The sequence below is a fragment of the Nesoenas mayeri genome (genome assembly GCF_963082525.1).
Source record: "Nesoenas mayeri genome assembly, chromosome: 29".
NCBI lineage: Eukaryota > Metazoa > Chordata > Aves > Columbiformes > Columbidae > Nesoenas > Nesoenas mayeri.
Genome location: NC_137561.1, coordinates 782,586 through 795,835, shown reverse-complemented (window position 1 = coordinate 795,835; position 13,250 = coordinate 782,586). Strand labels below are relative to the sequence as shown.

The window sequence follows — 13,250 nt, the reverse complement described above, 5'->3', positions numbered from 1 at the left end:
GCTGTGGGCGCAGGCAGGGACAGGCAATGGGCACTGCTGTGACAGAGCTGGCCTCACAACAGCCTTTCCAGATAGAAAGGTGATCTCCTATGGGCAGAGCCTGAAGGTTTAGGTCTTCTTCCAAACCTTCTCTCAAGAATATACCCAAGAAACTGGCCCACAGATGAAACCCCAGTGTACAGCTGAACAGTGTGTGTGTGCAGGGCTGGCACACAGCAGTGTCCTCTCACAGCCAGGCTCCTGCCAGAGACCTGCAGGACCAGCAGAGCAGGGCTGGACTGTGCCCCTGTGCACTGGACACCCCGTGGAAGGAGCCCCAGGTCAGTCACCATGGACTGGCCCCTCACAACCACCATTTCCAGCACTGGCCTCTCACCCACAGACGCTGTTCTTCCCTCCATGGAGGGACACTGAATGAATAGGTGCAGATGTGATGTGCGCACGCACATCATGGATGTGAGGTGAGATGAACACAAGTGAGCACAAACATTCTCAGCTATTTCTTTTGCTTCCATTAAGGTCTGTGGCACAGAGAAGGTCTTGAGGTCACTTCATATTGGGAGGTGAGATTCACTCACTGCCCCAGTGAGATTCATCTCAGCTGCCGTGGATAGGCTCATTGCAAGTGCTCCAGTCTGCTCTGTCACCCTGGCCCATGATTCTGGATTGTGCTTTCAAAAGTGACAAAGTGGTCAGAGGGGTTTAGAGGTCCTTGAAAAAGGTAGATATCAAACCCATCTGCATGAAAAGCACAAAGGAGAATTAATGGCTGCTCAACCTGCCTCCATACCTGGAATTTTGCAGGGTCACAGACATGGTGTTCCGTGGTGTCCCAGTAGCCAGATCAGAGATCTCTGGGCTGGAGAATTGGAAGCTGAGTGGAAAGCTGGCTGGACAATCAAGCCAAATGTCATCAGTGGTACAAAGCCCACCATGCAGCCAGTTACTAGTTTCATCTCTCAGTGACCAGCACTTGGACCAACACTGTTAAACATCTTTTTTCTCCCTCTGTGTGATGTGACGAGTGCACTGTCAGCTCCTCTGTGAATGATGCAAATTTGGGAGGAACCCTTGAACAGCCTCACCTGGTTCATCCTGCCTGGAGCAGGACAGTGAGACAAGTGGGACAAGGGCTCTCTTCAAACCTCAAGTTATTCTGAGATTAAATGAATCTTTCCTTTGTGCAGAGTATTTTGAAGACAAAATAAGAAGAGGAAGGATAAAAAGAATAAGAGACATAAAACGAGTTCTAATGTTGTCAACAAAAATACAGCAGTTCCTCTGAAGAGTGTTTTTCAACTCAAATCTCTAGTAGGGAATATATTTGATAAATTTGATAAAACAAGTATACTTTGATCTGATCGAGCCCTGGGCCATAAAAAAGGTGATGGATAGTTATGGCAATATGAGTTCAGTTGTGTCTCAGACACTCATAATCCAGTCAGAATCCTGTGGCTGTGAAGGGGACAGTGAGGCCAGTTCTGTCTCTAGAGGTGACAGCCCAGCAGCAGGGACATGGCTGGGAAAGAACCTCAGCCTAAGTCTGACAGATCCTACCCAGGAAGAGACCTTGGAGACAGGTTGTCACATCCATCCCACCTGAGAACATGATGGGACAGCAGCAGGGACATGGTCGTGTGTATCAGAGAAGCTGAAAGGCCAGCGGCACTCATGGAATTTAGGAGATCATGGTGAGGTTACTTCTCTCTGGATAAGTGCAAGATGACTAGAAGAATAACAGGTTGGATCTCTGCTTGATGGGCAGTTTCTGAGGTGGTAAAGCTTCCAAAGTAGTGGTAAAAAGCAGCAGAGAAAAAAACCCAAAGCCACCAAGTGCAGATTGGGAAGTAGACACTGGATATCAGGAGTAAGAAATGTCACGGACAGGCAGTGCTGTGGGGCAAGAGGTGACCCAGAGGAAGCTGGATCAGCCCATGGTTTGTGTTCCAAAGAGCAGCCGGTGAGGGTGCAGACACAGCAGTGAAGGTGCAGAGATGCTGGGTGAGAGCAGGTGGGAAGCGAGATGGGTGTCTGCAGCCTGCAGGGAAAGAGGGGCAGGGGCAGCACCGTGTGGAACAGCCTGTGGTGGAGATGGCAAAGGGCGCTGTAAGGCTGGAAGGGACCCACAGAACCCAGGTCTGTGTCCCCTTGGCCAGGGCAGTTGTCTCTGCCAGTGACCCCAGGAGCAGACATGTTGTCCTCATGGCACTGGGGCCTCGCTGCCTCCTTGCAGCCCCATGGGGAAGCTGGAAGTTGTTGTCCCAGTGTTGTCCTTCCCTGGGCCTTGCACACCCACATCCCACGGTCCCAGGAAGAACCCTGAGCCATGTGTTTACATCTCATCTGTACAATGAAAATATGGACTTTTGACCTAATGTTTCATAGAATCATAGAATGTCCTGAGTTGGAAGGACCCACAAGAATCATGGAGTCCAAGTCCTGTCCCTGCACAGGACACCCCACAGGTCACCCCGTGTGTGTGAAGACGTTGTCCAGTCTCTTCTTGAACACTGTCAGGTTGGGGCCGTGACACCTCCCTGGGGAGCCTGTTCAGTGTCCAGCACCTCTAGGGGAAGAACCTTTTCCTCATGTCCAACCTGACCCTCCCCTGGCACATCTTCCTGTCATTGAGTAGAGCAGGAATTTCAAGGATGTTTGAGGAGGTGCCTTTAAGATTTCACAAGTCTATGTTCTATAAAGATACAGGTTCAACTTGTGAAGTACACAAGGTTAAACCTAAATTAGTGTGATTTGTGTTTTCTAAACTCTGGGTACAGTCACTTAAGCGTGTTTACAAATCTCCTTCTTGCCAATCTTCCCTTATATTTCCACACCTACAATTAGTGTCATACTCAGTATAAAGCTCCAGCTGACATTTCTGGCTGGTTACTTCCATCAGTTCAGATTTGCCAGGTACTATGGTTAGTTTAGTTTGGAATTTTTGTTCTGCTGGGAGTTTTGGGTGAGTTTTTTGCTATTCTGCCATTTTGCACTTGGGCCTAGGGCCTTTTTGCTCTGTCTTGCTGGGATTGGTTGTTTGGGACCAAGGTGCTCCTTTCTCCAGGACTGGCTGTTCCGTGTGACTGGAGTTACATGATGGATTGCACTGAATATATTTACTTAATTTAATTTAGTTTGACTTTTTATATTTCATTTTAATTTTTAAATTTCATTTCATTTAATTATATACATAGTAGTAGTAGTATATTATACTATTTTTATTGTCTTATTAAAATGCTATTTCTTAACCCACGGGTTTCTCCATTCCCTTCGGTTATCTTCCATATCGCACTTAATAGGTTGGATGGGTACATGAGCAGCTATTGTGGTCGTAGTTGCTGACTGGGGTAGAACATTGAGAGAGAAGGACAGTCGTGGGTCAAGAACTCTTGAAAATCACTTTCCAAGATGATGGCACTGGGACAGTGCAGGATGGACCATGGTGGACATGGCCAAGGGCGCTGACAAGGATGGATGTCCCTGAAAGAGCCAAGGTCTTTGTCCCCTTGGCTATGGCTGATGTCCCTGCCAGTGAGGTCTAAGAGGAGACACGTGGTTGTCATGGCCATGGCACCCCATTGCCTCTTTGCACCCCCAGGGAGTGTCACACCATTGTCCTGCACTGGGCATCGCACTCCCCACAGCCCCAGGAAGAGCCCTGAGCCACACGGGAGGGACAGGATCTCCCTTCCAGGGGCAGGGGCTCAAGGCTTGGCCATTGTCCTTCATCAGACAAACCAAGGGCTTTCTCAGCATCAGAGCTGCTGCACTTTGCCTTTGCCTGATGCAATCACTGCCTCCAGTTATCTGCTCTAACGAGTCCCTGGGAGGCTTTGTCAGTAACAGCCCTCAGTGGGGCCCATTAATGCTTCAGGGTACTTTGGAGTTTGTTCTGGCTTGGACTTCTTGAGCAGATTCTTCAGTCTGTCCTTGGTATCTGAGGTTCATGGACTCAGCACCAAACACACCATGGGGCTCATTAAAAGACAGAAAGCCCTAACGAGCAATGTTTCTTTCCCTAATTTTCTTCACATCTTCAAGACTTGCAGAACTAACTGGAGAAGGTCCAATGGGACACTTAGTGATGAGGATTTCAAAGAAGATTTCATAAAGGAGGGTTTAATCTTTCAAAGGTATTTTCAATCACTTTCCAGTGTATAGAAGTGACAGCAGCACTCTACAATGGACACTGATCCAGAGGGTCTCCTGGAGACATCTGGGCAGGCAGGAGAACAGTCCTTGAGACTGGACACTGTATGGACCACCTGGCTCCTCATCCCCACCCCCAGTCTGCTGGTTTCCTCATTGGCCACCAGAGACTTGGTAAAATAAGTACAGGGGAAGACCAGAATTTATTCTCCTTCCCCATAATTCACTTTTTGGCTTTTTTCTTTTTAATTTTAATATGTTAAAAAAACAACTAAACAAAGATCTCCAATCAAACAAAGAAACCAACCAAACAAAAGAAGCAAAAAACCCCAAAAAACCAAAGCAAAAAAACCCTCAAACCAATTAATAACAACAACCAAAACCAAAAACAAAACAGCAACAAAGACAACAAAACAAACCACAAACAAAACAACAACAATAAAGTGGACATTTCCAGATAAACATCAGTCATCAGGTGTCTCACCATTAACAGCCAGGGCCATTTTAGGGCCCAGTGTACCTGAGGTGCTGGGCTGGGATTGACATCTATCACACAGGACCTGGGGAGACCAGAGCACCGTGCAGTGCAGGTGGAGCCTGGGCAGGGGTTCCCGGGGCATCTACACTGGCACCAGATGTTTGTGTCCCTGGAGCTGAAGACATTTGTGTCCTAAATCCGTCCCCAGTTCTGGAGAACTCTTTCCTTTCCAAATAAAAGAGACTCCCTTACAAAGACTTTAAAATAAATAAGTAGATAAGTAAATAAGTAAGCAAATAAGTAAATAAATACATACATAAATAAGTAAGTAAATAAGTAAATGAGTAAATCAATAAATAAATAAACAAATAAGTAAATAAATAAATACATAAATACATACATGAATAAGTAGAAAGAAAGAAAGAAAGAAAGAAAGAAAGAAAGAGCAAGAAAGGAAGAAAGAAAGTTGACACCTTCCTTTGCTTTGGATCTTTGTCTTCAGTTCTTATTTTAATTGTCATTGACATCAACTGACATCTGATGGGCCTGCAGGCATGAAGCCAAGATCATGTTGTGTCTTGCACAGCGCCCCATGCCCTCTGAACCTGCCCTGCCCAGGACTCCTCACACGTTGCCCAGAGCGAGTCACACTGAGGTGTTGGCTGGTTCCCTGGCTGGGATGTTGGTTTAGATGGTCACCTACAGCACAGGTGGGTCCTGCCCCATCATCGCCTGCTCTGCTCCAGTCTGAAACAGAGCCCAACATCACAATGGGATCATGAGAGAACTGAGGCTGAAGGGACCTCAGGAGTCTGCAGTCCAACCTGTCACCAACTGGGTCACACCAAGGTGTTCAAGCCTTGATTCAATCAGAGCTTTAGCAGGACTAGAGAAGTGATCATCCCTTTGTACTGGGCACTGGTGAGGCTGCACCTTGAATCCTGGGGTCAGTTTGAGGCCCCTCATGGCAAGGAAGACATTGAGGTGCTGGAGAGAGTTCAGAGGAGGGTGACAAGGCTGGTGAAGGGTCTGGAGCACCAGTCTCACGAGGAGCGGTTGAGGGAGCTGGGGCTGTTCAGCCTGGAGAACAGGAGGCTGAGGGGAGACCTTGTCACTGTCTCCAACTACCTGAAAAGAGGTTTTATCATGGAGGGTGTTGGTCTCTTCTCCCAAGTAGCAAGTGATAGGACAAGAGGAAATGGCCTCAAGTTGCACACGGGGTGGTTTAGATTGGATATGAGGAAAAACTTCTTCAGGGAAAGGGTTTTGAAGCAATGGAACAGACTGCGCAGTGAGGTTGTGGAGTCCCCATCACTGAAGGTGTTTAAAACACAGATAGATGGGACTCTTAGGGACATGTTTTAATGCCAGATTGAGGTTATGGTTGGACTCGATGATCTTAAGGGTCTCTTCCAACCACAATTATTCTATGAATCCATGATAAGTCATGTTTGCTATTTTCTTTCTCAGAGGACCATGCAGCCTCCCTGAGAGCCAGGACTTTTCTGAGGTGTTTGGGAGACGTCTCACGGTCACACCAGCCAGTTCCACCAGCCCCTGTCTGTCCCTTCCCAGACCAAACCTCTTCTCCATATCCCAACCTTCCAGGCGAGTTTCTGGGACACAGCAAATGCTGTCCAGGTCCTCTGGGCCTGTTCAGAGAGAGCAGCTTGCCAACATGGTGATGGGCTCTCTGTGCACCTCAAAGCTTTCCTGACCATTTTTCTCAATGTCCCACTTGCACCCAACCTTTCTGGTCCTTGAACTGTACATGAGGGGATTGAGCAGGGATGTGGGGATGGAGTAGAAAAAAGACTTTGTCAAACTGTCTTGGGGGGCTGTTCTGGGCATCCCACAGTCCAGGATGAGGGTGCTGGAGAAACCAGTGGCATTGGTGAGAGGTCCAGGAGGAGAAGGCCTTGTGCCTGTCTACACTGGGGTAGAGCAGTGATGCATTCATGGGACGCCCATGTGAACAGGAAGGGGACAAATGGCTCTAAAATGCCTTCCAGCCAGTTCTTTACTCATCGCAGATACACCATCCAGGCCACGAGCTGCAGCTTCTCCAGGAGATGCTGTGGGACACGGTGTCAAAGGCTTCACTGCAGTCTAAGGACACAACACCCACAGCCCGTGTGGCGCATTCACTCCCCACGACAGACTTTCCCTCATCTGCTCAGCGGTCACCTTGTCACAGAAGGAGATCAGGCTGGTCAAGGAGGACCTGCCTTTCATCAAGCCATGCTGATTGGGCCCCATTGCTCGTCTGTGTGTGTGACCTCACAGTCCTTTGCCAGCCATGTTCCTGCTGTTGGCCAATCCCCTGCAGAGGCAGAAGTGACCTCACAGTGCCCTCCACACCCATTAGTTCCTACTGGACAATGAGTTCCTGAGACACAAGTGACCACACGGCATCGTACCCACCATCACCCTCCTTGTGGTCCAGTGTGTGAGCAGATCAAACTGAGCTGCTTTCATCAAATGTATCTGATAGATTTCCTATCAAGGGTTTGAGTGGAGAAACGTTCCTCAGAGGAGCTGCTGTATTTACTCTGGGGCATTTTAGATCTCCAAGGAAAAGATTCATGGAATCCTACAATAACAGAGGTTGGAAGAGACCCCTGAACACCATCTCTGTCCCACTGACCTTTATGGCACCCCAAGGAATAGCTGATTGAATTTGTGCTCCCTTGGGTTCATCTCACCACATGCACACAGTGGACATGTATATGATGACCTAGTATTTCATAGAATCAAGGAATCTCCTGAGTTGGAAGGACCCAAAGGATCATGGAGTCCAACTCCTGTCCCTGCACAGGACACCTCACAGTTCACCCCGTGTGTCTGAGGATGTTGTCCAGTCTCTTGTTGAACACTGTCAGGTTGGGGCCGTGACACCTCCCTGGGGAGCCTGTTCAGTGTCCAGTACCTCTGGGGAAGAACCTTTTCTGAATGTCCAATCTAAACCTCCCTGACACATCTTCTGCCTTTCCCTCAGGTTCTATCATTGGTCACCAGAGAGAAGAGATCAATACTTAACGTTCCTTGTCCCCTTGTGAGGAAGCTGTAGCCACCATGAGGTCTCCTTTGAGTCTTTTCTTCAGCTCCAATGCTCAGAAACCCCTTGGTTTGCTTTCTGAAGCAGAAAGGAGGAGCCATGAGCTCCAGACAATGGGAAGGGGGATCCTGTCCCTCACACATGGCTCAGGGCTCTTCCTGGGACCGTGGCATGTGGGTGTGCAAGGCCCAGGGAAGGACAACACTGGGACAACAACTTCCAGCTTCCCCATGGGGCTGCAAGGAGACACCGAGGCCCCAGTGCCATGAGGACAACATGTCTGCTCCTGGGGTCAGTTACAGAGACAACTGCCCTGGCCAAGGGGACACAGACCTGGCTTCTGTGGGTCCCTTCCAGCCTTACAGCGCCCTTTGCCATCTCCACCACAGGCTGTTCCACACGGTGCTGCCCCTGCCCCTCTTTCCCTGCAGGCTGCAGACACCCATCTCGCTTCCCACCTGCTCTCACCCAGCATCTCTGCACCTTCACTGCTGTGTCTGCACCCTCACCGGCTGCTCTTTGGAACACAAACCATGGGCTGATCCAGCTCCCTCTGGGTCACCTCTTGCCCCACAGCACTGCCCTTCCAGTGACATTTCTTACTCCTCATATCCATTCCTCACCTTCCAAGTAGACTTCTTTTTTCTCTTTCCTGCTTCTTCCCACTATCAAGAAAAGCTCGACCATCTCATAAACTGCCCTTCATGCAGGGAACCCAACCCGTTAGGCTTCTTGTGTTTTTTTATCTGAGCATAGAGAAGTCACCTCCCCATGATCTTCTAAATCCCATGAGTGCTGCTGGCCTTTCAGCCTCTCTGACAGACACGACCATGTCCCTGCCCATGTCCCGTCATGTTCTCAGGTGGGATGGGCATGACAACCCGTCTCTCTTCCTGGGTAAGACCTGTGGGCCCTTGGGCAGAGGTTCTTTCCCAGCCATGTCCCTGCTGCTGGGCTGTCACCTCCAGACACAGAACTGACCCCACTGTCCCCTTCACACCCACAGGATTCTGACTGGATTATGAGTGTGTGAGACACAACTGATCTCATAATACCACACCCAGCCTTCCACCTCCTTAGCACTCAGGACCTCAACAGACTGAAGCATGTTCTATACATTCCTACCCCTGCCCCTCTTTCCCACAGGCTATAGACACCCATATCTCTTCCTCACCTTGTTCAAATATGTCAAATATATTTTCTACTAACACTGTGAGGGAAAAGCACTCCTCACTGGAACTTCTGTACTTCCGTTAACACCTTCCATATCTTTTCTTCTGCATTACCTTTTTTTTTTTTTTTTTTTTTTTTTCCCCTATTCTTCCACCTATTCTCTCTCCAGAAACCTCCCCAAGGCAAAAATTCTGTCAAATCACAGAATAACTCAGGTTTGCAAGGAGCCCTTGTCTCACTCATCTTGTCTCACTCTCCTGCTCAGGGTGAACCAGGTGCGGCTGCTCAAGGCCGCCACCCAGGTTTGTATCATCCTCAAAGGCAATAAGGCTTCACTCCGTTACATCATAGAAGGGGAGAATAAAGATGTTCAACAGTGTTGTCCAAGTGCTGGTCACTGAGGGATGACACCAGTAACTGGCTGCACACAGGACTTCGTATCACTGGTGATATTTGTGCTGGATGGTTCAGCCAACTTCCCACCCAGCATCCACTTCTTGAGCCCCATCAGCACCACTCTGGCCAGAAGGAGACCATGGCTGAGCCTTGCAAACGCCCTGTACACAACATGCCTTTCTTTCCCCTGTCCATTTGGGTTCAGCAATCCCTTCCTTGTCACTCACATTCCTGGAAATGGCTGCAGGAGGACGTGTCCCATCCCCTTCCCAGGGAGGGAAGCAGGGTGGCCAGCCTGTTATTCTCCCCATTCCTATTCCTGCTCTTCCTGAAGATGGATTTGAGGTCTGCGTTTTCTAAAGACCCAAGAGCCATTCTGGTTTCCTTGACACTTATGAGACCACAATCTGGAATCACAAGAAAGAGTGACAGAGCAGACAGGAGCACTTGCAATGTTCCTTTTCAAGGCAGCTGAGATGTATCTTACTGATCCAGTGGGATTTGTCTATGGAATCACATACAGAAATATCAGATTCTGTCAGGCATCCATATCTGAGTTGGTCTCAGGACTCCTTGTTCACCCAGGGACTCTCAGAGACAGAGTCTGTCCCTTTTACACACAGCGGCAGGAGTCACAGTGTCCCTCCAACCTCCTGTTGCCACTCCCAAAGGACGGGAAACACCTCAGCCCTGCGCTGTGTCACCTGCTCTGCACTCATCTGACATGTCCCACATCATGAGGAATGGACACAGGGAGCTCAGTTCAAGGAAGCACAACCCAGTGCAGCATTCAGCTGATTTCCCATAGGTTGTTCCTCCCAATATGAAGTGACCTCAAGACCTCGTCTGTCTCACAGTCCTTCACGGAATGGAAAGGAATAGTTGATGGTGTTTGTGCTCACTCAGGTTCATGTCACCTCACGTACATGATGTGCGTGCTCACATCTCATTTGTACAAGGCAAACATGGACTTCTGAACTATTCATTGAGTGTCCATCCATGGAGAGAAAACAGCCTCTGTGGATGAGAAGCCAGTGCTGGAAATGGTGGTTGTGAGGGGCCAGTCCATGGTGATTGACCTGGGGCTCCTTCCACGGGGTGTCCAGTGCACAGGGGCACAGCCCAGCCCTGCTCTGCTGGTCCTGCAGGTCTCTGGCAGGAGCCTGGCTGTGAGAGGACACTGCTGTGTGCCAGCCCTGCACACACACACTGTTCAGCTGTACTCTGGTGTTTGAATCTGTGGCCACTTCTGTAGGAATAAGCTTGAGAGAAACTTGGCAAGAAGATATAAACCATCATGCACTGCCCAAAGAAGATAACTTTTCCTTGTGCAAGTACTGTTACTGAGGCCAGCTCTGTCACAGCAGTGCCCATTGTCTGTCCCTGCCTGCACCCACAGCACTGACACACAGCAGGACGGTGACCAAGCTGCCAGAGCACTCAGGCCTTGCACCAACACCAGGGATGAGAAGGAGAGTGTGGAGTGGAACCAGAACAGCTCTGGAAGAGCAAGCGCTGCTGCTCCCTGGCAGGGCTGCCATGCCAGAGCTGTTTTCCCCTCCACCCACGCACAGGAACTGTCCCTGCAGCTCCAAAAAGCCCTTGCAGGAAGAATATAGTGAAAAACAAGTCACTAAAGAGCCCTTTATTCTGTTTAGAGAGAAGGAGAGCACTGCTGCTCATTTAAGCATCCAACAGTTAGAAAAGAAAAGCCAGCAGTGAATTAGAAATGGGGTTGACAACATTATCACAATAAGAAAACAACCAACAACACCAGAAAAAACAGTTGACAGGCTGGGCTTGTAATTAGCTACATTAAAACTCCTGTATAAAAGAAGATGGCCAGTTTATTGCTTCAGAAACCAGAGGGATAAGAGTTTGCGCAGGGCATCCTTGAGCTGCTGGTTCCTCATGCTGTAGATGAGGGGGTTCACTGCTGGAGGCACCACCGAGTACAGAACAGACAGCACCAGGTCCAGGATTGGGGAGGAGATGGAGGGGGGCTTCAGGTTGGCAAACGTGCCAGTGCTGAGGAACAGGGAGACCACGGCCAGGTGAGGGAGGCAGGTGGAAAAGGCTTTGTGCCGTCCCTGCTCAGAGGGGATCCTCAGCACGGCCCTCAAGATCTGCACATAGGACACCATAATAAACACAAAACACACAAATGATAAACAGACAGTGACTACAATAAGCCCAAGTTCCCTGAGGTAGGAGTGTGAGCAGGAGAGCTTGAGGATCTGGGGGATTTCACAGAAGAACTGGCCCAGGGCATTGCCCTTGCACAGACGCAGTGAAAATGTATTGGCCGTGTGCAGCAGAGCAGTGAGAAACCCAATGGCCCAGGCAGCTGCTGCCATGTGGACACAAGCTCTGCTGCCCAGGAGGGTCCCGTAGTGCAGGGGTTTGCAGATGGCAAAGTAGCGGTCGTACGACATGACAGTGAGAAGATAAATCTCTGCTGAAACTAAAAAGACAAACAGAAAGAGTTGTGCAGCACACCCTGCATAGGAAATGGCCCTGGTGTCCCACAGAGAGTTGGCCATGGATTTGGGGACAATGGTGGAGATGCAGCCCAGGTCGAGGAGGGCGAGGTTGAGCAGGAAGAAGTACATGGGGGTGTGCAGGTGCTGGTCCCAGGCTATGGTGGTGATGATGAGGCCGTTGCCCAGGAGGGCAGCCAGGTAGATGCCCAGGAAGAGCCAGAAGTGCAAGAGCTGCAGCTCCCGTGTGTCTGTGAACGGCAGGAGGAGGAACTGGGTGATGGAGCTGCTCTTGGACATTTGCTTTTCCTGAGCACGGGGCGCTGTCATGAGAAAAAAAAAGACAGTGAGAATCCAGGGCAGAGTTCTCTGACAAAAATCAAACCAACTCCCATAGACCCTCCCCTGTCGCACACAGACACTCATTTTCAGCACTGTGGCTGCAGCCCTGCTTGGGGCTGGAAAATGTGCAACCAAGAGCAGGGCCAATAAGTCAGGTTGATAAGTCAGCCCAGCTCTGCAGGAGTGGGGCAGGGAACGTTGGGGATTGTCCTGGTTCTGCTAACACAGAAGGGCTGTCAGCACCTGCTTTCCCAGTGATAGGGAGCAGAGATGGTGAAGGCAGTTTAGGAGTTCCAGGTTTTTTTACATATCCCCCCATATTCACTGCAGAGTGTTGTTGGGTGTCAGAAACCCTCAGCATTTCTGCTGCACTCAGGGAGAACAGAGCGAGTCCTGCGAGACCTGAGGGTGCCTGTGGGTCAGTGCAGAGTGAGGGCAGCTGCTCTGTCCCTCTGTCCTGCTCCAGCTGCCCTGGGCTGGCACCTTTCTGAGATGGAGGCTGATCACACTCCCATGTTACCCTTCAGAGCCACCAGGCACTGCTGAGAGCAGAAGGACCCACCTCAGACCATGACAGGTCTCACCCTTTCCTAAGGTCTCAGCACCCAACGTTTAGCCCAGGACACACACAGCTCATTCCCCAGTCACACAGACTGCATTGCCCACAGCCCACAGGTCAGAGCAAAGCTGGGACACGTGAGCCCATGGACACACCTGCAGGAAAGGACCCACCAGATCAGGCTGTGACTCTGCAGCTGAAACTGCCATCCCCAGAGAGCCTGACAGCAAGAACAAGATCCCAACAGCAGTGACCCAGAGCAGGGGAGCAAGAAGGAAAATGCGGTGAGGGTGGGGGTGAGAGAGGCCAGGGCAGAGGCAGCCGGGCACTCAGACAGCATCCCCCTTCCCCAGCTGTGCAGCCACCTCCCAGACACCAACAGTGCCGGGCAGCTGCTCTCAGCCCCTGTGCTCTGCAGAGGAACTGGAGCTCTGGCTGCACAGGAGCTGCTTCATGCCTTGGAGCCCCCGGCCCTGAGGGCAGAGGCTTTGCTGGGTGGGACAGGAGGCCAGGGGGCTGCTCACAGGAGGGATCTGACCTGCAGGGGGTCACAGGGACTTGGCTGACGGGTCCAGCCAAGGTGATGCAGGTGCTGTGCACAGGCAGAGGGGTGGG

At 50.3% G+C, this 13,250-nt stretch overlaps 1 protein-coding gene across 1 annotated transcript; it reads right to left on the bottom strand.

The window, feature by feature from the left end:
- Positions 1-11,101: 11,101 nt before the first annotated feature.
- Positions 11,102-12,034, bottom strand: LOC308050684 (olfactory receptor 14J1-like; the record flags this gene model as incomplete). The annotated part of the gene is made up of 1 exon (XM_080360835.1): positions 11,102-12,034. One exon carries the CDS (start codon positions 12,032-12,034, stop codon positions 11,102-11,104), a length of 933 nt encoding a protein of 310 aa, XP_080216961.1.
- Between the last annotated feature and the right edge of the window lie 1,216 nt (positions 12,035-13,250).